The sequence below is a fragment of the Myotis lucifugus genome, unplaced genomic scaffold (genome assembly GCF_000147115.1).
Source record: "Myotis lucifugus unplaced genomic scaffold, Myoluc2.0 scaffold_8, whole genome shotgun sequence".
Lineage (NCBI taxonomy): Eukaryota > Metazoa > Chordata > Mammalia > Chiroptera > Vespertilionidae > Myotis > Myotis lucifugus.
The window spans coordinates 11,686,957-11,713,375 of NW_005871056.1; the positions used below are offsets into that span (position 1 = coordinate 11,686,957).

At 44.0% G+C, this 26,419-nt stretch overlaps 1 protein-coding gene across 1 annotated transcript; it reads right to left on the bottom strand.

Annotated features, from left to right (window-relative positions):
• Positions 1-13,529: 13,529 nt before the first annotated feature.
• CHCHD4 (coiled-coil-helix-coiled-coil-helix domain containing 4) lies at positions 13,530-26,342 on the bottom strand. The gene is made up of 3 exons (XM_006083785.3): positions 26,174-26,342; positions 18,312-18,410; positions 13,530-14,647 (listed from the first exon to the last, which is right to left on the bottom strand). The coding sequence occupies exons 1-3, from the start codon at positions 26,193-26,195 to the stop codon at positions 14,343-14,345; spliced, it is 426 nt and encodes a 141-aa protein (XP_006083847.1). The 5' UTR covers positions 26,196-26,342; the 3' UTR covers positions 13,530-14,342.
• Between the last annotated feature and the right edge of the window lie 77 nt (positions 26,343-26,419).

The following is a 26,419-nucleotide window of genomic DNA, read 5'->3' on the forward strand; positions in this document are numbered from 1 at the left end:
GCCCCTCTGCTCTCCCCCCCGAAATACCATGTCCTAAGTTATATTTCCTTTATAATTGTAACACATATGTATGTAATGTCAAGCAATATATTGCTTAGTTTTACATGTTTTTAACTACATATATTTGGGTTCAAACTTTAATATTCATCTGCAAGTTATTTTTTTTTGCTCAACATTTTGTTTGAGAGAATCATCTGTCTTAAAGGATGATTCTGGTGAGGATTTAAAAAACATCAAAACCTTCACCTAATCACAAGAAAATATCAGGCCAATCCATAGTGAGGGACATTCTATAAAATAACTGCCAGTATTCTTTAAAAATGTCAAGGTCCTAAAAGAAAGACTAAGGAACTGTCACAGATTGGAGAAGACTAAGGAGACATGAAAATTAAGTGCAATGTGGGATCCTGATTGATTCCCGGACCGGAAAAAGGAGCTTAGTTGGAAAGCGAACAAAATTCATATGAAGCCTATAGATTACCTCACACTATTGTATAAATGTACATTTTCTGGTTTTCGTAATATTATTGTGGTGATATAGGATGTAGTTAGGGGAAGCTGGGTGAAGGAGGGATTCTGTGTACTATTTTTACAGCTTTTCTGTAAGTCTAAAATTATTACAAAATAAAAAGTTTAAAAACTAAATACTGAGGAATCTTATTAAAACACAGATTTTGATTCAGAAGCTCTGGAATGAAGCCTGAAATTCTGCTTTTCTGAAAAGCACTCTGATGGTAGTAAGGCTACTGGCCCCAACAGCATATTTAAGTGCCAAGGCTTTTTCCCCTCCCATTGTATTGAGGTGAAATTGACATACAATAAACTAAGCACACTTAAAATGAAAAAAACCATGAGTTTTGACATATGTATACATCCATGAAACTATCGCCACAATCAAGATAATGAATTTATTGTTGGGAGCCAATTGTACCTGGCTCTCTCATTTCTGCTCGTCTTGCAAGGAGAGGCCCTGAGGCCTTTGTTATAAAATAGAGAGTGTCTCCCTCCAGAGTAGAGGCAATTTTGTTTACCATCCAGTATAATAAAAATGATTTCCTCTGGAGCAAGCATCGGGCAGGTTTACTTGCAGTTCATTACAGAAGACTCAGGTTTCCTAAGCTTGAGATTCCTCTGCTGTACCGCAGACCCACTGTGTGCACAGCATTAATCTGGACTGCTCTCAGTAGGAGTTGAAAGGTAAGGGGAACCAGTGCAAATATGAAGATCCTGATGTTTGCTTTGCCATGAGTAATCAAGTCTGTAATCTCTGACCTGGGAGTCTCATGTCTTCTGCCAGTATCCAGGGAACTGTGACAGGCTAACTTGTTTGTTTCCAAGAAGAGTAAATTTTCAGACTTTTGTCAGGTCTTGACAGTGTTTGGTGATGAAGCTGGGATGCTGACAGAGATAGGACTTGCTGGGAGAGATAGGACAAGAGTTGGTTAGACCAAATGGGAATTCCTTAGGATCTGGTAGATAATATTCTTTGCCCAAGTGTTGGGGGGGGGGGTGAGGATAAGGGGAACTTAGCAAATCTAATGTATTTGCCTTACATTCTCCACTTCTTAATGGGTTCTGTTTCTTTTTCTAAATAGAAAAAATTCCACTATTACTCCATATCTTCCTCACTTCTTTTTTTCCTACAATTTCTTTTACATAAGCCAGATTCTTTAAAAATATTGCTATAAAATAGATAAATTTCAGAAAAGTAAGCTTCATATACCTCCATAATGCCTCCCCCTTCTTTGTCCTTCTCATTAGACTACTATTACTTTGAAATAAAATAAAATAAAACCAAGTCTATCTCTCTCTTCTAATAACTCGATGCTTATCATCCTTCAAATCCCCTACTATGGAATGGTGCCATGAGCTCAGAAATAGCAATGGGCTCCCCTATGACCATGGAATAGAATCCCAATTGTCTGACTGAATCCTCCACCACCCAGAGGTCACTATGCATACAGGCAAGCTCAAAGCAATGAGCAGAGAAACACTAAATAAAAATGGCTTCAATGCACAATCTGTATAGATCAATCATTCACTGTTTCATTGTAGTTTCCCAAAAAATTTTAGATGATAATTTTCAGAAGGGATTTTTTTTATATGTTTTTATTGATTTCAGAGAGGAAGGGAGAGGGAGAGAGAGAGATAGAAACATCAGTGATGTGAGAGAATCATTGATTGGCTGCCTCCTGCACACCCCCTACTGGGGATCGAGCCCGCAACCCAGGCATGTGCCCTTGATTGGATTTGAATCTGGGCCCCTTCAGTCCGTAGGCCAATGCTCTAACCACTGAGCAAAACCAGCTAGGGCCAGAAAGCATTTTTAACAGCTATGACGCTAATTCCATCATATTCACATTTGAAATTATCTTTCCTACAGATTCTAAATCTTTCTAAATATTTAAAAATACAGTATATTTTCACAAGTTATATCATCTTTTTCCTACTACAAATAATTAACTCTCTTCTCTAGTAATTTCCCTTGTGCAAGAATGTAGAATATGGACTAATAAGCCTAAATAGGATCTAAAGAGACACGGATACATAAAACCTTTCTTCTCTAGCCATATTAAGCCCAAATTTATTTCAGATCACAACTATAGTTAGTATATGCTATTTCTCTCTCTTCTTAAAGTGCAGAAAACAAACAGAAAATAGTTTTAAGTAAGAATTTCTAGGTAAAATTAAAAAAGCAAATTCAGAAGTTAAAGTAGACAAAAAGATAAGGGGACTTGTATGCATGCATATAAGCATAACCAATGGACATAAGACACCGGGGGGTAGGGGAGGCCAGGGGATTGTCAAGGGCGGGGAAAAAAAAGGAGACATATGTAATACTCTTTGTAATACTTTAAGCAATAAAACAATTAAAATAAATAAATAAAATCCCAGGTACATTTTTGAAGAGTCCCTAATTAGTCATTGATTTTAAAAAAGTAACATTCATAACAAAACAAAAGAACATCTTTAAAACAATATTGCTTGTTAGCTGGTGCTATGATCTGGGTCATTGTAAATAAAGTTTCTGAAGAAAGCTGTAAGAAATATTGCCAAACAAAAAATAAATAAAAGTACATTAATAAAAATTAAAAAAAAGATAAGGGGAAAATTTGCTTACACCTGAGAAATATTTCTATTGCATCCTAGATTTTATCTATAGATCTTAGCAATGGTTTATGAGGTTCTCAATAAATATTTAATAAAACTATAAACTTTGTAAATAACTTCAGAGAAATAAGATTATCAATGTATTGATGCATATGAATTGGAATCTATACTGTCTTATACAAATAGGAAATTTTTGAACTAATTTTCCATAAAATCATCCTGAAACATTTATACAAATCACCTTGTTTTAAATAAAAAAGCTTAGAAACATTATGGTAGTTATGTAATATATATGCATACAGCCTACTTAAGATTCTAAGTAAAGGTATTTGAAACTTTTTGCTGTCATACAGTATTAGTAACACACTGAGTACAGAAGGAATATGAGAACTCTTCTGCTCAGTATATCTCTCCCTTCCTCTCTGTAAAAAAATCAATAAAATATATATTTTAAAAAAAATCCTACTTAATGACTTCTTAAGTCACTGGACCGATTTTTTTAAGTTAAAAAAAATATTAATTTAAAGATGTGGCAACCAACCCAATTGGGAAATGGGCAAAAGAGATGAATAGACATTTCACTGAAGAGGATAAGCAGGTGGCAAAAAAGCACATGAAAAGATGTTCAACAGTGCAGAGATAGCATTCTATTTCTTTCTGGTATTATACTATTTTCTGCTTTCTTTATATTTCAAATTTTCTATAATGTAAAGTTTAAAAGTTGGTAAAATATTTCATAAACAGTGAAAAACAAGTTGCAAGCTAGGAAAAGATATCTGTAGGACATATAATTTGACCAAGGGTTAATATTTCAAAAAATTTCTTTTAAAAAAATATTTTTATTGATTTCAGAGAGGAAGGGTGAGGGAGAGAGATAGAAATATCAATGATGAGAGAGAATATTGATCTCCTGCATGCCCCCCACTGGGGATTGAGCTCAGAACCTGGGCATGTGCCCTGACTGGGAATCAAACCCTGACCTCCTGGTTCATAGATTGATGCTCAACCATTGAGCCATGTTGGGCAGGCTTTAAAAAATATTTTTATTGACTTTTAGAGAGAGAGGAAGGAAGAGGGAGAGAGAGAAACATTAATGTAAGAGTAGAACATCAATCACCTGTTCCCTACTGGGGACCGAGCTCACAACCTGGGCATGTGCCCCGATCAGGAATCAAATCAGCAACCTTTCCGTGACACCCAACTGACTGAGCCACACCAACCAAGGCTCCAAATTTTTCTAAAATTCCTAGTTCTCAAAGGCATGAACATCATTTCTCATCATCCCACATATTAATCTTATCCATTTACAGCATGACCTTGGACTAGTTACTTCATGAAGTCAGAAAGGCAAGGAAGAAATTTTCTCTTTCTTCCCTCTGAGAATCCAATAGCTGCTCTTAATTATCGCCAGCCTGTCTGTGTCTAGAAGCTCTGAGCCAAGCCACCCTACTTTGGGTTATTTCTCTGAGCTACATGCTTTAATCTGTGCTCTGGTAGTTTGCAGAAACTGATAACTCACCTATTTCCCTATATTTCTTCCCTACTTATTCTAAACTAGAGGCTCGGTGCATGAATTCGTGCATGGGTGGGATCCCTCCTGCTGGGTCTGGGATGTAGGTGAACCAGATTCGGGGCTGTCAGGGCCCCAGTAGCAAGGTCTGGGTCAGTGCGCATCATAGCTACTGTCCCGTCATTCAGTCATTTGGTCATAACGGTGGCTTAGGCTTTTATATATATAGATAAAATCATTTTCATTATTTCAGCCTTTCATTTTTCCCCCCATTTATGTATGTATTTATCCAATAGTCTTAAGTCTTTAATATGCCACCTGCTGAGTAAGGCTTTCAAGGATACTTTTTTTTTTCATTTTTATTTTTTTACAGCTTTATTGAGGTGTAATTGACATACAAAAAAACTGCACATATTTAATGCACCCAATTAGATGAGTTTGAACATATGCATGTACCTGTGGAACCAGGATAAATTTGTGAACAAAATACATGCAGTAATGCCTTTGTAATGCTTATAGCCTATTTGGAGAGCCAGACATTAAGATATTCACACAAGTAAATGTAAAAGATAAATATGGTGAATGCCATGAAGTACAGATGCAATCTTTCTTTATTATTTTAGAGAGAGGAAGAGGGAGAGAGAAAGACATCGATGTAAGAGAGAAACATCAATCAGTTGCCCTCCCATAGGCATCCTGACCGTGGATCTAATCTGCACCTAGGTATGTGCCCTGACCAGGAATTGAACCCACAACCTTTTGGTGCATGGGACGATGCTTCAACCAACTGAGCCACACTGGCCAGGCCAGATGCAGTATTTAAAGGGTGCTATAGGAATTTTGAGTGATGGCCTATAAGGATCAGAGACATATGTGGGAGAGCAGAGTGTGGTGTTTGGACATCCCAGAAAGTGTGACCCTCATGTAGATAGGCATGGCCTAGAAATAGATGCTTAGAAGAGGAACCGTAGGCAATACCATTTTATAGAAATTAAAGGAGTCAGAGAGTACAGTAGATGAAAGGTATCTCAATTCCTCAATGAAAAACCATCCTCCCCATCCTCCTCACTCCTTACAATTCTGTAGAGCTGACTCCACCACTGAATTCAAGAGGACAGGTAAATAGGTCAGGGTCAGGAAGCTTAGCTCATCTACATTGACTGATGAATAGATAACCATGTGAACCAATCACAAGTCTATCATGGAAATGAACCTTGTGTTATTTTCTGAAAAAGAGATATTTCCTACTTCAGCCAGATATACCTCTTATACAGGTGAAGGAGTTGGTCCTGCCCTTCTCTGTAGCCTGATTCTAAAGCCAATACAGAGGCACTGAGACCTCCAAGCCCACCAAGCCCAACATTGCGGTAACAGGAAACAAAAATTCTTCAAGTGGATTATAAAGTGCAATTATAAGAGGGGCCCACCTTTCACCTTTGGTTCCCAGATCGGTGCACTCCGGCTTTGAGGTAAGCAGCTCCATATATTGAATATACAATACTGTGTGTGTGTGGCAACATCCCAAGCCCACAGGGTTTTGGAAGTTCACAAATGATTGTGCTGGCAGAAAAGCTGTGGTCAGGGAGATCAAATCCATCCTCAGAATATATCTACCCCAGGGACTAAAGCATCACCTTCCCCATGATAGGAGAGGTCAATGTATTCAACCTGTCAGCATGGAATATTTCTATATCAAAATTCAACATCAACTTCTGTGGTTGGAAGGCAGGGCACATGGAAATGGTGGTAGTCAGACCAGCCCTGGTGAGTGGACTGTCATGAAGTTCACTCCTTACAGAGCATCCGTCCCTGCTGCCATGGCCACTTTATGCACGGTCACAATGAATATGGAAGAAGCTGAGTGACATTCAATGGACAGGTCATCGTGTCTGCTGATTATGAAGCATTATCTCTGAAGCTGGGCAACTGTGTGGTAATAAATCATCATATTCTGCCTACTTTGTGAGGTTGACCCTCATTCCTCCCCCAAGGCCTCCTAGTCACCAATTGGTCTGTTTTTTTCCAAGGCCTTGATCAGCAAAGACACCACTCTATGTCAGAGGCCACCTGCGTGACACTGCAGCACTAAAACTGACCACTTCCAGCTGGTGCTGGCCAACCATGAAAATCTACGTATAAACCAGGCCCTGGACTTTTGCCTTTACTGCTAGCTGATCATAGGGAACTCCCCACGAGACGTAGGTATGAACTGAGGGAGAGAGGGAAAGCAAAGGACCATGGTTGTCTGAGCTCCCAGCCTATGAAGTGTGCTTGTTGTGTCTTGCAAAATGGCATGGGCCCAAATGCCAAATCAACTTCTGTTTCTTTCACATGCAATTTTGTGGTTCAGTGAGTCCCATTATACCCAATTCATGATAAGAAGTTCAGGCCACTTGCTGTCCCAGGATCAGATATTTAGTCACTCCCAGCGTTCACAGGAAGCAGGAGTGACTTAAAATGCAGAATAGGGGACAGCAAAGAAAGGCTCACTCCTGTGGTCAGCACTATGGTTCTGCTGTATGACTTGCCAGAGGAATGCTCAGCAGTCTGTCTGCCACAAACACCTCTAGTACAATCCGGGCTGCGGGCGCAACTTGCTCCTATTGCAGAGAACTTTCCTGCTCTGAGTCCCATTCCAAACTGGATTACCCAGAAACTAGGTCAGCACTGCATGTCCCCAAGTGAAATATGCTGCCGCTAAAACCCCTAGAGGCCCACCAAGACTATGTCTCTTTCTTTGCTGCAGATAGTACAAAATGCAGCAACTTACCTCTCACTTTCAAATGAATAGAGCGTAGGCCTGCGGACTGAAGGGTCCCAAGTTCGATTCCAGTCAAGGGCATGTACCTTGGTTGCAGGCACATCCCCAGTGGGAGGTGTGCAGGGGGCAGCTGATCGATGTTTCTCTCTCATCGATGTTCCTAACTCTCTATTCCTCTCCTTTCCTCTCTGTAAAAAATCAATAAAATATAAAAAACAAAACAAAAAAACAAACAAAATCAAATGAATATCCCACGTGCTCCAGAATTTTGGACTCGATACTCCAATCATTTTGACAATGCCCCTGAACTTTTGCAGGATCGATCGCCCACCATCTGCCACACTTATTGTCTTAATAAGGCGTCTAGAGCAGGGGTGGGCAAACTTTTTGACTCGAGGGCCACAATGGGTTCTTAAACTGGACCGGAGGGCTGGAACAAAAGCATGGATGGAGTGTTTGTGTGAATGAATATAAATTCAAAGTAAACATCATTACATAAAAGGGTACGGTCTTTTTTTTTTTAGTTTTATTCATTTCAAACGGGCCGGATCCGGCCCGCGGGCCGTAGTTTGCCCACGGCTGGTCTAGAGTGTTCCCCAATGCCTGCTCAGCAGATCCCATCAGCAAGGTGTCATGAACTAACATGATGATCTGGGGCATATAAAGATGAACAAGTTCACCCAGACTTTATTACGATAGAGAGTGGATATAACGCCAGGGCCAGATAGTAAAGGTAATTGTTAACCCTGCCACCTAAATGCAAACTTTAAAAATTTCTATTAATAAAGCATCTGCCAAGAAATACAGCACATGCCTGGATCCAACGCCCCCATGCCCCACCCCCTACAACTGCCCCAGGTCCACTGGCTGTCACCTGCACGCAAGCCCCTAGTGCCTAGAACCATAGTTACAAATTTCATCACATGATTATATTCACAATTAGAGGCCCGATGCACGAAATTCATGCAAGGGGCTCGGCCCTCGCAGCCCCACTGCCTCGGCCGGCCCTTGCAGCCCCGGCTTCATCCGGAAGGTCATTCGGCTGTTCGGTCTAATTAGCATATTAGCTTTTTATTATATAGGATAACCTTGTCATTCTCCATTACCCACTGTCAAGCATTCCCTAAGCAGCGGCATTGTGGCCCTAAGGGTCATAGGGATGGATCCTTTTGTGGCTGCAAGATTGGCTTGCCACATTTCCCCAGAGTCAGCCTATGAGGATGCAACAAGCCCAAATGGATTCAGGCCCGATCAGCACATTGTCAGATCCCCACACACCGAGTCCCATAGGATGACATGAACTGCAAGGACCATAGGACAGACTGCACAGCTGGTGGTGATTTGATCTGCCATTCAAGAGCGGACTCTAAACTAGAGCCAAGTTTTATAGACTTACACAGAAGCTAAGAAGCTGCTCCTGACTAAATGAACTTTTCTTCTTGAAAAAAATGTCCTTTAAAATTTCTTTTTAAATTTCTAACAGGCTCTATAAGTAGTAAGATTTCATATTATTTGTATATTTGCAAATATTCCTGTGCTTTCTCTCCCTAGAAGTTTAATTGTATATAGGTTCTATTGGGAACTACCACATACTATGATACCTCTGCATTTTGAAGTTATTGCTCAATTTATTTCCTGTCATCTGTTTTGCTGATGAGTGATCCACTGTCATTTTTACTGTGACAAAATGAGACACATTCATTTTAGAAAAGTTGTCTCTTTCCCTGGTAGTTATATAAGATTTTTTTCTATTACCTTTGATTTTTCTGTAGCTTCTCTACTGTGTGCAACTTCTACCTGAGGACAAAGTCTTTCAGTAATTGTATATTTCCTCCATTATTTCTTTTCTAATTTCTTTCAGGTCTATATTAAACTTATTTTGAAATTGCCCAATATATTTTCAATATCTAATAATTGTTCTTTAAAAAAAATCTCTGTATATAGACTATGCTGCATTCTGGAAAAGTACTATCTTCAAATTAATTTTAATTGCAAACTGCTTAAACTTAAAAAAAAACACTACTCTTATTAATTTATTAGAGGCCCAGTGCATGGATTTGTGCACTGGTGGGGTCCCTCAGCCTGGCCTGCGCCCTCTTGCAATCTGGGACCCCTCGGGGGATGTTGGATAGCTGGTTTTGGCCTGATCCCCACAGGCCCGATCCAGACAGGAGGGAGCTGATCCTGTGTGCTGAGCTTCTGTCCCCTGGTGGTCAGTGCACATCATAGCGATCGGTCATTAGGTCACTTAGGCTTTTATATATATATATATATATATATATATATATATATATATATATAATATATAGATTATAAAGCATATGTTTTCATTATGAATGATACAAATGAACAGCCAGATGAAGAGGTGCATAGGGCAAGAGTCCCAGATGCTTTAGTCCCCATGGAGCTGGTAGAGCCACCCTCCTGGCACCAATTCAGAAGCTCCCAAACTCCATTGTTTGGGGATTCTATGGAGGTCCCAGTATGCAGGCATAATTGATTGAATCATTGGCCAATGGTGGTGTGACCAGTTTAAACCTGATCTCAAACTTTTGAGTTTTTCTTTTCAATGATCTGTTCATATTTCTAAGTGTTCTATTTGTTTATTTATTTTAAAGAATAGAAACATTGATGTGAGAGTGCACTATCCATCGACTGCCCCCTGCATGCCCCCTGCTGGGAATCAAACCCACAACCTGGGTATGTGCCCTGACTGGGAATTGAACCTGCCTCCCTTTGGCGCGTGGAATGATGCAAACAGACTCAGACTCATCTAGGGATCTTAGGAAAGTTAGAGATTCCCAGCACCCACACTAGTCCTACTGAATACATTTTTAGGGTGGGGTCCGGACACATGTGCAGTTTTAAAAGCTCCCCATAGCTACCAGTTTATAGGAAGTACAAGGGACCGAGGAACATGTGAAATGACACAATGGGATGCAATCAGCAAATTCCAAAACAAAACTAAAGGTCAAAGGATGTGATTTTTTTCATGAATAAATTGCAAGGAAAAACTTTCATCAAGATAGCAGAGTAGGTTAACGCTATGCTCATCTTCTCCCAGTACTACCTCAAAATTACAAGTAAACTACAGACAAACCCCCAAGAACAGCCTGAAGACTAGCTAAACAGAAGTCCTATGTAATTAAGGATATTCAGAGGCCACACTGATTCTGATAAGAGGGTTGGAGATGCGGAAGGGGCAGGCCCCACAATTAGTGTGGCAGTTAAGAAATGTGTGTGTGTTGGGGGTGTGGGGGAGGCCCTAGCTGGATTGGCTCAGTGGATAGAGTGTCAGCCTGTGGACTGAAGGGTCCCAAGTTCAATTCCGGTAAAGGGCACATGCCCCGATTGCGGGCTTGATCCCCAGTAGGGGCATGCAGGAAGCAGCCAATCAATGATTCTCTCTCATCATTGATATTTCTCTCTCTCTCTCTCCCTCTTCCTTCCTCTCTGAAATCAATAAAAATATATTTAAAAAAAAGAAATGGGGGGGGAGGAAACCCTGATAGTGGGGGATATCAGGGCTGCAGGGTGCAGGAATGAGGGGTGCCAGTGCCAGGAAGAGAAATCACCAAAACTGGCTGTAAAAACCGGCAGGGATTCTGGCTGAGTGAGAGGGCTGCTTGCTGGAATCCCAGGTTCTCCTTAAGGGGCAGGTGCACAGATTTACACAGACTCACTTGCTCTGAATAGAAAGTTTGTTGACCTTCTCCCCACCCAGCTTGCATACCTATCAATAATTCCTTTAAATGTAAATGGTTTAAACACTCTAATCAAAAGATTAGTTTCCATTGATACACAAGTGGATAAAGAAAAGATGGTACAGCACTAGCTGGTTTTGCTCAGTGGTTGGAGCCTTAGACTAAATGGTCCTGGGTTTGATTCGTCAAGGGCACATACCTTGCTTGCAGGCTCGATCTCCGGCCCTAGTTGGGGAGTGTGCAGGAGGCAATCAATTGATGTTTCTTTCTTCCTGCCATTCTGTCTAAAAATCAACAGAGGCCGACTGGTGTGGCTCAGTGGTTGAGTGTCAACCTATGGACCAGGAAATCATGGTTCAATTTCCGGTCAGGCCATATGCCCAGGTTGCAAGCTCGATCCCCAGTGTGGGGCATGCAGGAGGCAGCCAATCAATGATTCTCTCTCATCATTAACGTTTCTATCTCTCCCTCTCTGAAATCAATAAAAATATATTTTTAAAAAAATCAATGGAAAAAATATCCTCGGGTGAGGATTAACAAAAAAAATGGTACATGTATACCATGGAGTATTACTCAGCTATAAAAAATAATGAAATCTTGCCATTTGTGATAACATGATGGACTTAGAAGGTATTAGGCTAAGTGACATAAGTCAATCAAGAGAAAGACAAGTACCATATAATTTCACTTATGTGTGGAATCTAAAAAAACAAAATAAATGAACACAGTCACAGGCAGAGGGAACATTATAACTAGAGTTACCTACTCTGCCGTCTTGAAGAAAAGTTTTTCCTTGCAATTTATTTGTGAAGAAAATCACATCCTTTGTTCTTTAGTTTTGTTTTGGAATTTGTTGATTGCATCCCATTGTGTCATTTCACATGTTCCTCTGTCCCTTGTTTTTCCTATAACAACTTGGGAATAACCTTGTAATAACTATGGTGTCAGATTGGTACGAGACTTATTGGGGTGATCATTCTAAGTTATATAAATGTCTAATCACTATGTCGAACACTTGAAACTAATACAATAATGTATGTCATTTGCAATTAAAAATATTTTCAAGTAAAAAAAAAAGAATTATTCAAACCCCTGATACTAAAGCATAATCTCCATCTACTCTCCATTGCTTATGCAGGGGGCACCTCTTATCGGCAAGTTGTTTTTCTACTGAAAAATGGGGGAAATGGAATCTTTTGTCTAACCAAGTGGACTAGGCAAAGTCAGCTTGAGAGTCTGTTGTAAATGACCATTGCTAGCAGAAAACAATCTACCCTGAGAATCCAGTGCCATCACACACTAGCCATCCATTCCTTCTTTCTGGTAAATGCTGACTTCATGCAGGAAGGCAGGCACCATGTGACTCATTTTCCCGTGTCCCTAGGACTTGGAACTGGAGAGGTTTCCTGAATGTATCGAATGAATGGGATCCATGACATGTCCCCACATCAGTAACATCTGGGTGGTGATCAACATATGTGCAAGGCCCTTTATGAGGTTAAGTCACAAGGGCCCTTCACAGGGCTGTCATAGCTCCATGTTCTTGATTTTTAACAAGTTCCGACTATAGACAGCACAGTTCTCTACCTCCCTAACACCTCAGACCCACAATTCCTCACCTCTAACTGTGCTTCCAGCTTTAATGTGCTGTTACCTTGTTTTCTGGTGTGTAGGCAGCCTCCTGGTTCTCATGCCCTGTGTCCCTTCTCTTGAGTGTGGGCTGTAATTCGCTTCTAACAGACTATGGTAAAGCGAGGGAATGTCATTCGAGATTAATTTACGAAAGGCTCTGGCTTCCATCTTGCTCTCTGATGGAAGCCACCTGCCATGCTGAGCTGACTTAAGGAGGCCCACGGGCCAAGGAACTGAGGGAGGACTCTGACCAATAGCCAGTGAGGAACTGAGGCCTCAATCCAACAAGCCACAAGGAACTGAATTCCTGCCCCAAACCAGCAGTCATTTTGAAAGCCTGTCAAGCCCTGAGATGACTGCAACCCTGGCCAACACCTTGATCTCAGGGTGAGAGGCTGAGCCAGAGGAGCCAGTGAAGCCAAACCCATCATCCCGACCAACGGAAACTGTGAGATAAGAAATGTTTGTTTCAAGCTGCTATGTTTTAAGGTAATTTTTTAACACAGCAATAGAGAACCAATACACCTGGGACAAATGAGGCATTACTGCATCACAGCCTGAAAACTGCCTGGCAGTTACACCTTGGGCAAGTTACTGAGCCTACGAGGGCTTTAGTTCCTTATCTTCAAATGGGAAGAGCCTGCCCCACCTCATGGATTAGGAAGGCATCTGTTCAGAGACAAAAACTGCTTGATATGAACTCAACATAGAAAATTGGGTCAAAGAGCAGTTTCAATTGAACTTTTCATAATTTATATTTCCCTACATCAAAAACATTTTTAATCAGTAAAAAGAAAGGACACATTCAAAATCTGGTAAAACCGTGCTCTCCTTTTAATTCGTGTTTCCTTCTTGGTCGCTACTTTGGTAACAAGTAGGTCCCCACCTCTCAAGAATATTGCATCTGAACAGGCTGAGTCAGAGCCAGTGTGAACACAGGCCCCAACCAGGGCTTCTGGAATAACAAGAACAGCAAAACCAGCTTCTTCTTTTTAGAAAGTGTCTGAGTCGGAGGGTCCAAAGCTCCACTCTCTAGAAAGAAAACCTGGGGCTCAATATAAAAATGGAAACCAAAATGTATCAGAAATGAAGCCTAGTACCTCATACACTCAAGGTCAAGATGGTTTTTGAGAAATAAGTATCTGATTATCTGGCCTCTTGTATTAGGAATGGCCCCATTCCAGCATTTTTAATGGAAGATGTTTTTGTTTCTATTTCATTTCCCAAACGGGTATAAAATCTACTAAAAGGGAGATAATGAATCAGAATAAATCAGCTCACTCACAAGAGACACTCCTAGATAATGATTTTTAGTTGCTGAGAGTATTCAGCACATTATTTCAAAGTGGCAAACTTAGAGGTAATCTTAGAGGAGAATTCGAAAACAGTAGCCACAGTCACTGGTAGAGGAGTTATGTGAGATACAAACATATAACCCCATGTTTTTCAGTGTATATGTCAAGGGGCCAAACCCCCTGATCATCAAAATAAGTTATTTTGTACATTACAGTGCACAGAACAATAGAGGGAAAGACTTTCTTGGAGAGTGACCGAAAGGCATTTGCAAAAGGTTCATATCACTCTGAGTGGAAGGCCTGGAGCCAGTGCTGCAGCATGGCCTTCATTAGCTTGACCCCTTCTCTTCTTTGGTTGCAGTGGCCTCAGCGGGAGCTGCCTTTTCTAAACGTTCTGCTGGCTTCTTCTCTTCCTCCTCCTCCTCCTCCTCATCTTGGGGATAGAGGTCTGGGTACTTCTGCATGCATTCCTGCATGGCCCGGAACTGGTCTACACAGTCTGATCCCTTGAGATCCTCCGTGCTATAGTGGAAGCAGGAAAAGGCTGACTTGAATTGTTCCCCACAGGGGCCACTAGCCATTCCCCCCAGGCACGGGCAGTTCCAGTTAATGTCTCCATTGGGCAGGATCAATCCTGGAACAGGAAGGTGGGTAAGGAAAATGTGAGAGATGCTCTTGAAGGTTTCAGAACAAGCCAAACCAAGTCCTGTCCTCCCAGGCCACTTAAGAGGTGAACAGCATGAACTGTTGCCTGGCAGGCACTTGCCTGTGGACCTACCTCTTATATCGGGTTCAAATGCCTGGAGCACATCCAGCAATCCTGGCTCAGCTGGAGAAAAGCCACCATCGGCTACTTTCTCCACATGCAACACTAACTATATTCTAAGCCACGCCCCATACTGTGGCTGTGCTCAAAGAGCTACCTGTTGGAATCCATTTAGTCCAAAGGAGAAGCCATCACTTGGATGGTTAATGAGAACCCTTGGAAAGCCCAAACACTTTAACAAGCTGAGGCACTGACCTCCTCCTTCCCATCTCTGCTCCCCGCCCATGGGTGCTGCTCCTCAAGCCCTCTGGCTCTGTGGCTGCTCTCAGAAGTCACACACAGTGTGAGGACTGGTAAAAACCAGAAGTTTGATCCTTCTGTGCTGACTGGGAAGATGTCCAAGACATGTTTTACAAGAAAAAGGCTAGTGGCATACCAAAGTGGTGTGGTTCCATTCTTACAAAAATGAGAAACTTAGAGGGAGACTAACTACATTAACCAAATTGTTGCACTGTATATGTGTTGGGGAGAGTTTGAAGTTTCAGACGGATTTTCATTTCCCTTAACTTTTTAACTTTACATTTTTTCTTATCTTTGAACTTTGTCCACATCTAAATAGTATTTCCCAGTTTTCCAAAATGCTTTCAAGATGATGGCTTAACTTCAGCTTTGTGACAGACATGGACAGAAATATGATTCATACAGAATTCTCTTACATAAGTTGAGTACAGAGACTGTAAGCACTCTTTAAGAAAGACTCTTGCTCAGCTGGTGTGGCTCAGTGGTTGAGTGTCGACCTATGAACCAGGAGGTCACGGTTTGCTTCCCGGTCAGGGCACATGCCCGGGTTGTGGGCTCAATCCCCAGTAGGAGGTGTGCAGGAGGCAGCTGATGGATGATTCACTTTCATTACTGATATATCTATGTGTCTCCCCTTCTCTGAAATCAATAAAGATATATTAAAACAAGACAAAACAAAACAAAAAGACTCTTAAGTGCCCAGTGAAATCACACATGATTTTTCACTCCAGGGAAATACCCAGGTCTGGCGCTCTGAGATAGTGTCCGAAGTCCTAGGCCCAGGCTGAACCCAGTCTCTTTTCTACCATAGGAACTTCAGTGATCAACAAATCTGCTGTTGCGGCTCCTCACTAGTAAACAGGCTAACAGTAGGGATGGTAATGAGACTGGCAGGCAGTTCACCACTGGCACCAACGACAGCTGCGATGCACATTTTTGTGCATTAAGTTATATGTGGTAAATCGCATAATCCTTCTGTCAACCTGCTGCAGTGGGTGTTTCTAATTTAGTTTACACATGAGGTTTCTGGGGTTCAGTGGGGTCTAAGTCAGGACTACAGCGAGGGCCCTTAGGATTCCCAGAGCCCATGCTCTTTGCTCCACATCTCACCACCGCTCCCAATTTCGCAGGCCTTGTCAGCGCTGGAAGCATATACAAATGCTGCCCCCTGGATGCTCAACAATGCTAACACACCTGCACAGTTTGCAAAAAGAAATATATCATAATGCTAACATTAAAAGTAACAGTTCAGCCCTGCTGGTGTGGCCCAGTGGTTGAGCATCAACCTATAAACCAGAAGGCCAGAGTTCAATTCCCGGTCAGGGCACATGCCCGGTTTGCAGGCTCGATCCTGTGTGGGTGTGCAGGAGGCAACCGATTGATGATTTTCTCTCATCATTGCTGTTTCTATCTCTCTCCCCCTCTGAAATCAATAAACATATATATTTTTAAAAAGTAATAGTTCAGGCCTTGGCTGGGTAGCTCAGTTGGTTAGAGTGTTGTCCCGATATGCCATGGTTGTGGGTTTGATCCCTGGTCAGGGCACATACAAGCAACCAAGGAATGCATAGATAAGTGGAACAACAAATTGATGTTTCTTTCTCGCTCTCTCCTTTCCTCTCTTTCTCTCTAGTTAATTTAAAAAAGGACTATCACTATTCCTTAAAAAAAGAAGTAATAATTAGGTCTGCAGGAGTCCTTGTACCACTGTTTATCAGAGGAAGGTGAGCTAGAACGCAGTAGTGCTTCACAGGGGACACTATGAAGCCAATTTGCACTCAGGGAAACAATGTAAAAACACATCAGTGGTAGCTTCAGCATGTTAAATTAAGTGCACATGCAGCATGTTTTAAGACGAGCAATTTTGCAACCGAGAGCTCAGATCCTGGGTCCCAGAGTTCTCTGTTTTATATACCTCCTCACACAATTATTCACAAGAAGGGTTTGCAAAGGCAAATACCTATAGGGTCCAAGCAGGTAGGAGAAAAAAACAAGCGTAGTGATAAAGAATGGCAGAAAGTAGGGGGAATGCACAATCTAAAGACAGACACATTCAGTTTTTATAAAAAGACTATGAGGCAGACAAAACCAAACCTGATTTGTCCTGCAGGCCCCACACAGACTCAATCAATTAAAGAAATGTGCTTAACTAATACGGATCTAAAGACAAGCAAGGGACTAGAATTTGTGTGTGATTTACTTTTCTTTATTAGAGTGTGATTTAAGATTACTCCTATAGCTGTGATTCTCAGAAATCTAATACTTTGTATAATGTTTGCACTTCCCACTGTCCCCTTAAGATGCTAGATGATGCCTACTGAGCTTTCCTCTAATCCCTAGGGGCAGCCAGGGTAGTAAACAGTGTCCTACCTAAGAACATACACTTTATTCTTAGCATTTGAAAAATCCCAACCAGGAGCCCATCCTCTCCAGGCAGCTCCTACCAGCTCTTTCAATCATATGTATCACCAATCAACACTAAAGGCTTGTTTGTTATCACCAGGGATGTCAGAAAAGGCTTTAGATTGGTGGAGTGAGTACTGTTTATGAAACCTGGACCATGTGTGAACACTGCACATACACAGCTGCCTTCCACAGGCTGGGTAAGTCCTAGTGAGTCCAACAGTCCAAAGTCTTCAGAGTGATGCCCAAGTGACCATTAACTGAGTTGTGTGTGACTGGTTAGCTGAATCCTGCTGCTAGAACACTGTCCCTCTATCTCAAGTGAGCTTTTCCGGCAAGGTGCTTGTTGGGGAACCTACAAGGAGAAAATACCTCACAGAACAAGGGTGTGGCTATTAGGTACCTGCTTGCTAATAGTCTGCAGATGTGGCAGAATTCAGCGAGGTAACTTGTTTGAACAGGGGGATTCCTGTCACCTTAACCTACCTGGAACTGCTAAAATCCACTGACACCCTCTCCCGAAACATAGTCACTGGGAAGCATCCAACCAGCAGCTTAAGCCAACACAAAAACTAAGAAAAAGAGGCAGAAGACTTCAGTAAGGAGAAACTCTTGGGTTCTAGCCTAATGGCCAGGGAAGTGCATCAGAACAAGGGCCCAAAATAGCCCCTTACAATTCTGAGGGCGATGAACCCACTGTCCTGAGAGATGGCCCATGGCTGAGATGCACACCTGCCTTGGCTAGGGCACAATGGGAGACCATTTTTGATCAATGAACTTTTCCCTCAGTACATGTCCGTGGGTCCCTGGGAGGCCCCACATCACTCACCATGCTCCTCGTATGGATCATTGGGATCGTCAGCCACCAGCTCTGCATTGCTTGGGGTTTCATGGTCTTCTTTGGTCACAAATATAATTCGATCCTTCCCTAGTGTTTGGAGAGCAGAGGAAGAAACCTTTCACTCAAGAGCAGTGAAATCAGCCCTATATCCAAAACAGGCAAGCACACCAAGTTTGAGAAATGTCCCACGTGAAACCCCAAAGTTAGGTGACCATCGAACTGCCCTCCCTGGGCTGAGTCACTGACTCTGCACAATGCACGGTTTAGCAGCCGCTTTTACCAAGTACCTGTGGCTGGAACGAAAACTCCACCAAGGTCTTGGGTGAGGATGGTGATAGCAAACCCTGCCCACCACAGGCATCCTCCACGGGGGAGATGAGATGCCCAACCCTACCAAATGCAGCTGCTTTTAGTCCCCAAATTGGCTGACATTCTGGTGATGCAACAAGTCTTTTTTCTTCAGGTCAAGAAAGGAGCAGTCCTTCCATGGTGCTGCCTGTCCATGTTATTTCCCATCAACCTGTGAGCTCCTCCTACTTGTCATGCCTCCCCCTCCTCCCAGACCTTGCAGGGATCTTCGAGCAGTTGGTGTTCAGATAATACTTGTAGAATGATGACGGCCTACTAGCCCAGGAATGCTGGGAGTGCCTGCTGCTGGGCACCCCCCACCTGATGCACAAGCTGCTCTCACTGTGCTGGGGGGTGGGGTGTGAAGGGGTGGAGCACGAGGGACAGAAAAAAGCCAAAGAAAAAGAAGAGGGCTCAAGATGATGATATAGAAAGAGTCTGAACTCTCCTTCCCCCATGGACATACTGAGTCTACAGGTTCCTGTGGAACAATTTCCTTTTTAAAAAACCAAGGCTGGAAAACAAACACAAACACAAACCTAGGCTGGCCTAGCCTGTTTAGCTCAGTAGATAGAACGTAGGCCTGTGGACTGAAGGCTCGATTCTAGTCAAGGGCACATGCCGGGTTGCGGGCTCGATCCCCAGTAGGGGGCATGCAGGAGGCAGCCGATCAATGATTCTCTCTCATCACTGATGTTTCTATCTCTCTCTCCATCTCCCTTCCCCTCTGAAATCAATAATAAAAAAATATATATATTTTTTCAATAAAAATATACTAAAAAAAAACCACACTAAAAAACCTAGGCTGGCTGTGACAACTGCACATTGGGCAAAGAGAAGAAAACTACATCTAAGTGAGCAGCAGAGGCAGAGAGGCCTGGACACAATCTCGCCATAAATCCCGCCCCCACCACAGTGACCCACAACAGGGAGAGAACTCAAAACCCGGAGTTTCTCCTTGAGGAGCGAAGGGAGGGAACCCCACACTGAGCATCCCAGCTTTGAAGACACACACTTGAGAGATGAGCCCTCCAACATTTAACTTTGAAAACCAACAGGGCTCACTCATGTCCCAAGACCCATAAGATTATAGTGATCTGAGAAACTACACTTTGAAAAAAAATATTTTTAATTGATTTCAGAGGAAGGGAGAGGGAGAGAGAAAAACATCAATGATGACAGAGCCTCCTGTACATCCCCTACTAAGGACTGAACCTGCCATCTGGGCATGTGCCCTGACCCAGAATCGAACCGTGACCTCCTGATTCATGGGTCAATGCTCAACCACTGAGCCACATCTACCAGGCTGAGAAACTATTTTTAAAGGGCCTACCCCAGGGCCCAGCTAAGAGGCAGCCGATCATACCCAGACTTACAGTGAAGGAGGCTCACCTGCTTATATTAAACTGTTGGGTTGAGGCATCTAATTTGACATACACATCTGTGACAATCTGCAGCTTGTTTTTTAGAACATTCACCGAACCCAAACATAACAGGCTGGGCAGCAGAGCCAGGACTGATGCCCTCCAAAGACCAAAAACCAGCATCAGGAAGACACCTTAGTCAGGGCCAGAACCCCTAGCCCCATGAACCTGGCTGTCAGAGGGCCCTGAGCCTCCAGGAAACAAACTGGTAGGAGCCAAATGCATTAAAAAAAAATAATAATAAAAATAAATAAATAAAATTGATTTTTAGAGAGAGAAAGGGAGAGGGATAGAGATAGAAACATTGCTGAGAGAGAAACATCATTGATTGGCAGCCCCCTACACCCCCCCCCCACAGGGGATTGAGCAGTGCCCTAATCGGGAATTAACCGGCAGCCTCTTTCAACTGCTGATCAACTGCTGAGCTATACTGGCCGGGCCAAATGCATTTTATATGAGGTTCTCCTCATGGGAAGCACAGAAAAGGGAATTAGCATTGAATGAACCAGGATGGGTGTATTCCATGGCTCACTTCAACTAACCTTTCAGTGAACTTATAAAGTTTTATTGCCCTGATTTTACACAGCATAAAAAGCAAAGCCCGGAGTGGTGACTCAAAATCAACCAGCAAGGCAGGGACCTCACCTACTGGACTCCCTCCTCTACACCTTGTAGCTGCTGGCACTTGACTTCACTTTCCCAAAACCTGTGGCCAACAGCTAACTACACAGCAGGTATCTCTCCTATCCCACGGTGAGTGGGGAGCACCTTGTCCTAGAGCCACACATGCTGCATGGTCATCAGTTGGCCCTGCAGTCCCTGGAGGGCTGGCCCCTCTGGGTCTTGCTTGTCAGCTAGCTCCTGCCATCTTGTCATTACCCTCACAGGAGACAGCAGGAGCCCCATTTAAAAAAAAACACCAGCCGAAACTGGTTTGGCTCAGTGGATGGAGCGTCGGCCTGCGGACTGAAGGGTCCCAGGTTCGATTCCGGTCAAGGGCATGTACCTGGGTTGCGGGCACATCCCCGGTGGGGGATGTGCAGGAGGCAGCTGATCGATGTTTCTCTCTCATTGATGTTTCTAACTATCTCTCTCCCTTCCTCTCTGTAAAAAATCAATAAAATATATTTAAAAAAAAAAAAAACAAAACAAAAAAACAAAAAAAAAAAACACCAATATATTTTTATTGATTTCAGAGAGGAAGGGAGAGGGAGAGAGAGAAACATCAGTGATGAGGGAGAATCATTGATCGGCTGCCTCCTGCAAGCCCCCCACTGGGGATCGAGCCCACAACCTGGGTATGTGCCCTTGACCAGAATCATACCTGGACCCTTCAGTCTGTAGGCTGATGCTCTATCCACTGAGCCATACAGGCTAGGACAGGAGCCCCATTTAAGGTGGGAAGTGATTTGCTCACACAGGGCTAGAATCTGAATCCAGTTCTGCGACTCCCAAGGCCACACTATGGAGATCCTTTCCACACACCTACACTCCCCCCCAAACACACAAACATAAGAATAATAAAGACAGCTTGACACTGAGTACTCAGCATCACTTGGACTCTATCCTGAGAGCTGTGTGCGCTTTGGGCAGGAATAAATGTTCTGTACAATAAATACTGACCCAATTCCTGATCAAGAAGCTTAGAATTAAGTCAATGAATGTTTGCTGAGTGCATAAATAAGTTTTTTTCTAAGCTACTGGTACCCAGCTGCTGAAGGGAAAGACAAATTCCATAGCCCTAACTACCCCCTGTGACCCAGGAGATCTGGGGTAATGGGACCCTCATCGACGGGGATGGGAGGTGCCTGGCATTTAAGACTTCTCCAGGCACCATCCAAATGTGCCCTTGGACAGGCCTTAGTCAGTGGCCTGGACTGAATTAGTTACTGTGGGAGCAGAGGCCAGGCCTGCAGAAATGTGGCTCTCAGAGCTGCTGGCATTTTCTCTTACTATTTCATACTTTTATTTGGGGGTGGGGGCATGCTTGGGCTGCCACATTTAAGAAAGAGGCTTGGGGTGACAGCAAGAAGCAGAGCGACACTTCCAGTGAAAAGGACAGGTGAGGGGACAGAGGGAAGGCGCCTGGGTGCTTCACATCCTTTCCGCACGGGGTAACAGTACCAACAGGTGACCCTCAGCCTGCACAGGGACTGACCTCAGCTGACCCGAAGTTTCCATGCCCAGAGCTGGTCTCTGCCTCCACACCTCACATTTTATCCCAGGGAAGACCGCTTTCCCATGTGGCCTGGGAAAGGATTTGGGCCAAGCAGCCAGGGCACATTCAAGTAACTAACGACCCTGGTGGTCCTGTCGTTTTCAAAACACTGGAAAGCAACCTGCAAAAAATGCTGAATGCTAAGCAGAATAAGCTGACAGCAAATTTCTCAGCTCAGCTCTGACAGTTTTGTTTACCAAGACCTCAGCTAGACCCAGACCAATAAGGAGGTCCAGAGGCCAGGCCGCACCCAACGGAAATTAAATCAAACTCTGGCATGTTCACATTGCTCCCTAGCTTCACAGGTAGCTGTGATACACAGCCAGCGTGGGAGTCCCAGGCCTAGCACAGTCCCACTGAGAATGTTCAGGTCCTTCTCACAGGCTGCGTCCTTGCAAGCATCTTCTTGGACATCCCTCTTAGAGAGGTTATACTGGATGGACGGATGTGGTACTGTGATTTATAATAAGAAATATACATATTCCCAGGCCTTCGCTTCCTGGAATGTTTAAAAGTGAATGCAAGGACAATGCTTACTTACTCCTGACAGTCCTAACTGTGAAAGAAAGCCAATCCTAAGCATGCCAACTTAGAACCAGTCCTAAGAATGCCAACTAGTGGGGTAGTCAGGCACCTCCTGACCTTGGGGGACTCAGAAAAACAGGCCCCTCACCAGCTCAGCCTACCTACCATGGTAAACAAAGAAAGTGAAACAAGTTTCTGCTCTCAACTGAAGTCCCGCTCAAATGACAAGGATAAAATGGCCAGGAAGAGGCCACCAGAGGCGAGAGATGTCAATAGTTTTAGACGTGGACAAGCTGACAGAGAGTGCTCTCTGGTGCAATGAATGGAGACGCTAGACCCAAGGCTCACAAGGGAGGCAGTCAACTAGAGAAAACCAACCCCCACTCGAGGACCCTGGGAAGGGAGGGAACCCAAGGCCCAAGGGGTCTCTCTGAAAGCAGGACTTCAGAGTGGGGCCGAGAACAGGACTGGTCGAGCAGTTGGAAACCAAGACACCCTAACTCTGGAGTTTTACTCTGTACAGCCGCCCTCGATGCCTGTCTTCTCTCACACTTCCATCATTAAATGAGGTTGGTTCTAGCTTTAAGTATCAGTATGTCTAGAAAGATCTGCATCCCTCACATGACCTCATCTTCCACTACTTGCTCCCACGTTCCAGCACCTTCTTGCATTCACTTGAATATGCTGAGCACACACATCCCTCGGGGCCTTTGCACAGGCTGTTCTCTCCTCCAGTAGCACCTCCCTCGCATGTCTTCATACCACCTGCTAGGATGCCACCTTCCCTGACCATTCTGCATCTCCGTCATCCTGCTTTCCTTTTCTCCACAGCACTTTTCCTCACCTACCGTGTTATATATTTATTTACCACCCATCTCCCTCAGTGAAATGTCAGCTCCTTAGGCACAAGGGTTTGTCTTTTCCATTCATTGTAGTGCCCCCAAAGCCTGGAACAGTGCCCAGAACATAGTGGGTAATCAATATTTGTTGAAAGAGTTAAGTGGAGAAACGGAACTCTGGATTAGGACATGCAGCAGAGGGGCAGGAAGACAGAATGATTATCACTGTTAAGCACTCAGACAACACTATTGGGTGGGTGGTCTCACCTTTCCCCGGGAGGGGAGCATGGATATGCATTGGATCATTACATCAGAGTCTCTGAGCATATGCAACCCAGGAGTGTCCACCAGGCCATGGAGGCAGATTTTGTCACCTGTGCTCATTACTAATGTGAAGTAGATGGCATGTCACAGGGGTTCAGTAAATGTTGACTGAACAGGAGAGGGCAGGCTCAGTGTTAGAAAAGGGGGAAACTAAAGAAAGGAACAGGCAAGTGTGGGCAGCCCAAGGCCAGGGAGCAAGGCTGAGCCATGCTGTGGGATGCCTTGAATGCAAGCTAAGGCCTTTAACCTGAGGCTGGGAGGTGAAGTACATTTGCACAGGCAAGCGATTCAATGAGAACAGAGTGCAGGTATGTGTATGAGTTTATTCGATTAACACTTGAGCACCCATTTATAGACCAGGCCATGTGCTAGATCTTGGGAATATGGCGAATATAGCCCATCTAATTCTCTTAGCTTTTAAGCCCTTACAGGGCAAGGAGTTTGTGATCATTTTTCTAAGTCCCAGGAGAAGCATAAAAAAATTGGTGGGTAGAAAAAAACCAAAAAGTTGGGGATTTAGGGACAGTGGGTATGGATAAGATTAAAAACTAGATAAGAGTGCTTTCAATTCTCATCCCTAAACTAAGAGAGATCTTTCAACTCAGAAAAATAAGGATCAATGCTTTGGTGGAAGAAGGAACCTACCTCTCATTCCCAGATAACCTGTGATTCGTAGAAATATTCAAGGGCGAGGAGGGGTATTAATCTGCACAGCTTCATCATACCCCAAAGGCTCAAAATTACTTGTTAAATGATGAAATGAGAGATTCAGAGAAAGAAAAGTAAGAACAAGAGACCCACTGTTTAACCGAGTGGCAAGGGCAGAGGACTTTTATCCATGGCACAATTAAGCATTAGTCAACATAAATCGTACTCATTAGCAATATCAATGATTATCACGGCTTTACGACCCAAGAAAGGAGGAATCTAGAAGCAAGGTGGGGTGAGGGAAAAGGCTTAACATTTTAGACTAACTGTTGCCCTAACTTGATTTATGACCTTGGGTAGGTCATCTTCTCTGGGCTCCAGATTCCCCGAATTAAACTGAGGGAGCCGGATTATTTATTCACCAAAGAATTTCTGGGTGAGTTCCAACTCTTTCTGTAGCTTCTCCACCATCCCCATCACTTGGGATCGAGAAGGTTCTTCATGAATATCTGCTGAATGAATGAAGGCCAACTTCTTTTAACCTCTCATTTCACAAGTTTGGAAACAAGCTTGGAGGCTTCTGAACTCTGTGTGTGTGTGTGTGTGTGTGTGTGTGTGTGTGTGTGTGTGTGTGTATGGGGCGTGGGGGGCATCCTCCCAGAAGAGGGCTCCCTGGAATCCACTGGGCACCATCACGTGGCTTTAGCCAAGTCTCTCTGGGTCTTAACTGAGCCTGACTTACAAAGGTTGCTGCGAGATCAATGATAAACCCTATAAAGCTCCTTGAAGAGTGCCTGATATATAGTTGGGACTCAAAAAAAAAAAAATGTTCTTGTCCTAGCCCTATGGTTCAGTGGATAGAGTGTCGGCCTGTGAACTGAAGGGTCCCGGGTTTGATTCGGTCAAGGGCACATGCCTGGGTTGCGGGCTCGGTCCCTGGTAGGGGCGTGCAGGAGGCAGAGGATCAATGAATGATTCTCTCTCATCATTGATGTTTCTTTCTCTTTCTCTCCCTCTCCCTTCCTCTCTGAAATCAATAAAAGTATATTTAAAAAATGTTCTTGTTGCCGCTACTTCTACCACTCTATCACACCTAACCCGCATGACTTTTCAGGACAGTTACAAGGCACGTGCAAATGGTAACACGTGGTGTGTGGTAAGAGCGACAGTAAGAGTGACAATGAATTCCCAATCGCGAGCCGGAGGAAACGTGCCCAGCACTCCCCTTACCCGCTCGGGTCTAGTTTATAAACTCCCCCACGAGCCGGCACCTCTGAGGTCCGGGTTCGAGCCTCTGGGTGACCTTGGAACAGCCTCGTTCCTCCCAGTCTCGGTTTTCTCATCTGCAAAACGGGGGTGGCAACCCCGCCGCCCAGCCAGCTCCAAAGGTCCCGAGGAGGGTACCCCGGACAGCCTGGGGTTGCCCGCACCGGCAATGAGGTCGCCGGGTGCCCAAGCGTGCGGAGACAGCAGACCCCGGCAGGGCCTCGTAGGCCGGTCTCCTCGGCAGTTCACCCTCCCTACCTTCCTGCCGGCAGTAGGCCATGGCTGCAGCCCAGCGCTCAGACCTCGCGGCGGTAGCAGCGGTAGCGGGAGCGGCGGCTTCACGCCGTGACCTCTTCTCTGGTAGGGCGGGAGGCCCCGAGGCCCAGGTGAACCCGCCCCCTCCAGGCCTGCCCGCCGCGCGCCTGCCTCCGCGCCTTTCCAGCCCCAGCCTGGGGACTCCTCAGCAGGGAACTACAATACCCAGCAGGCCGCGCGCCGCCGGGC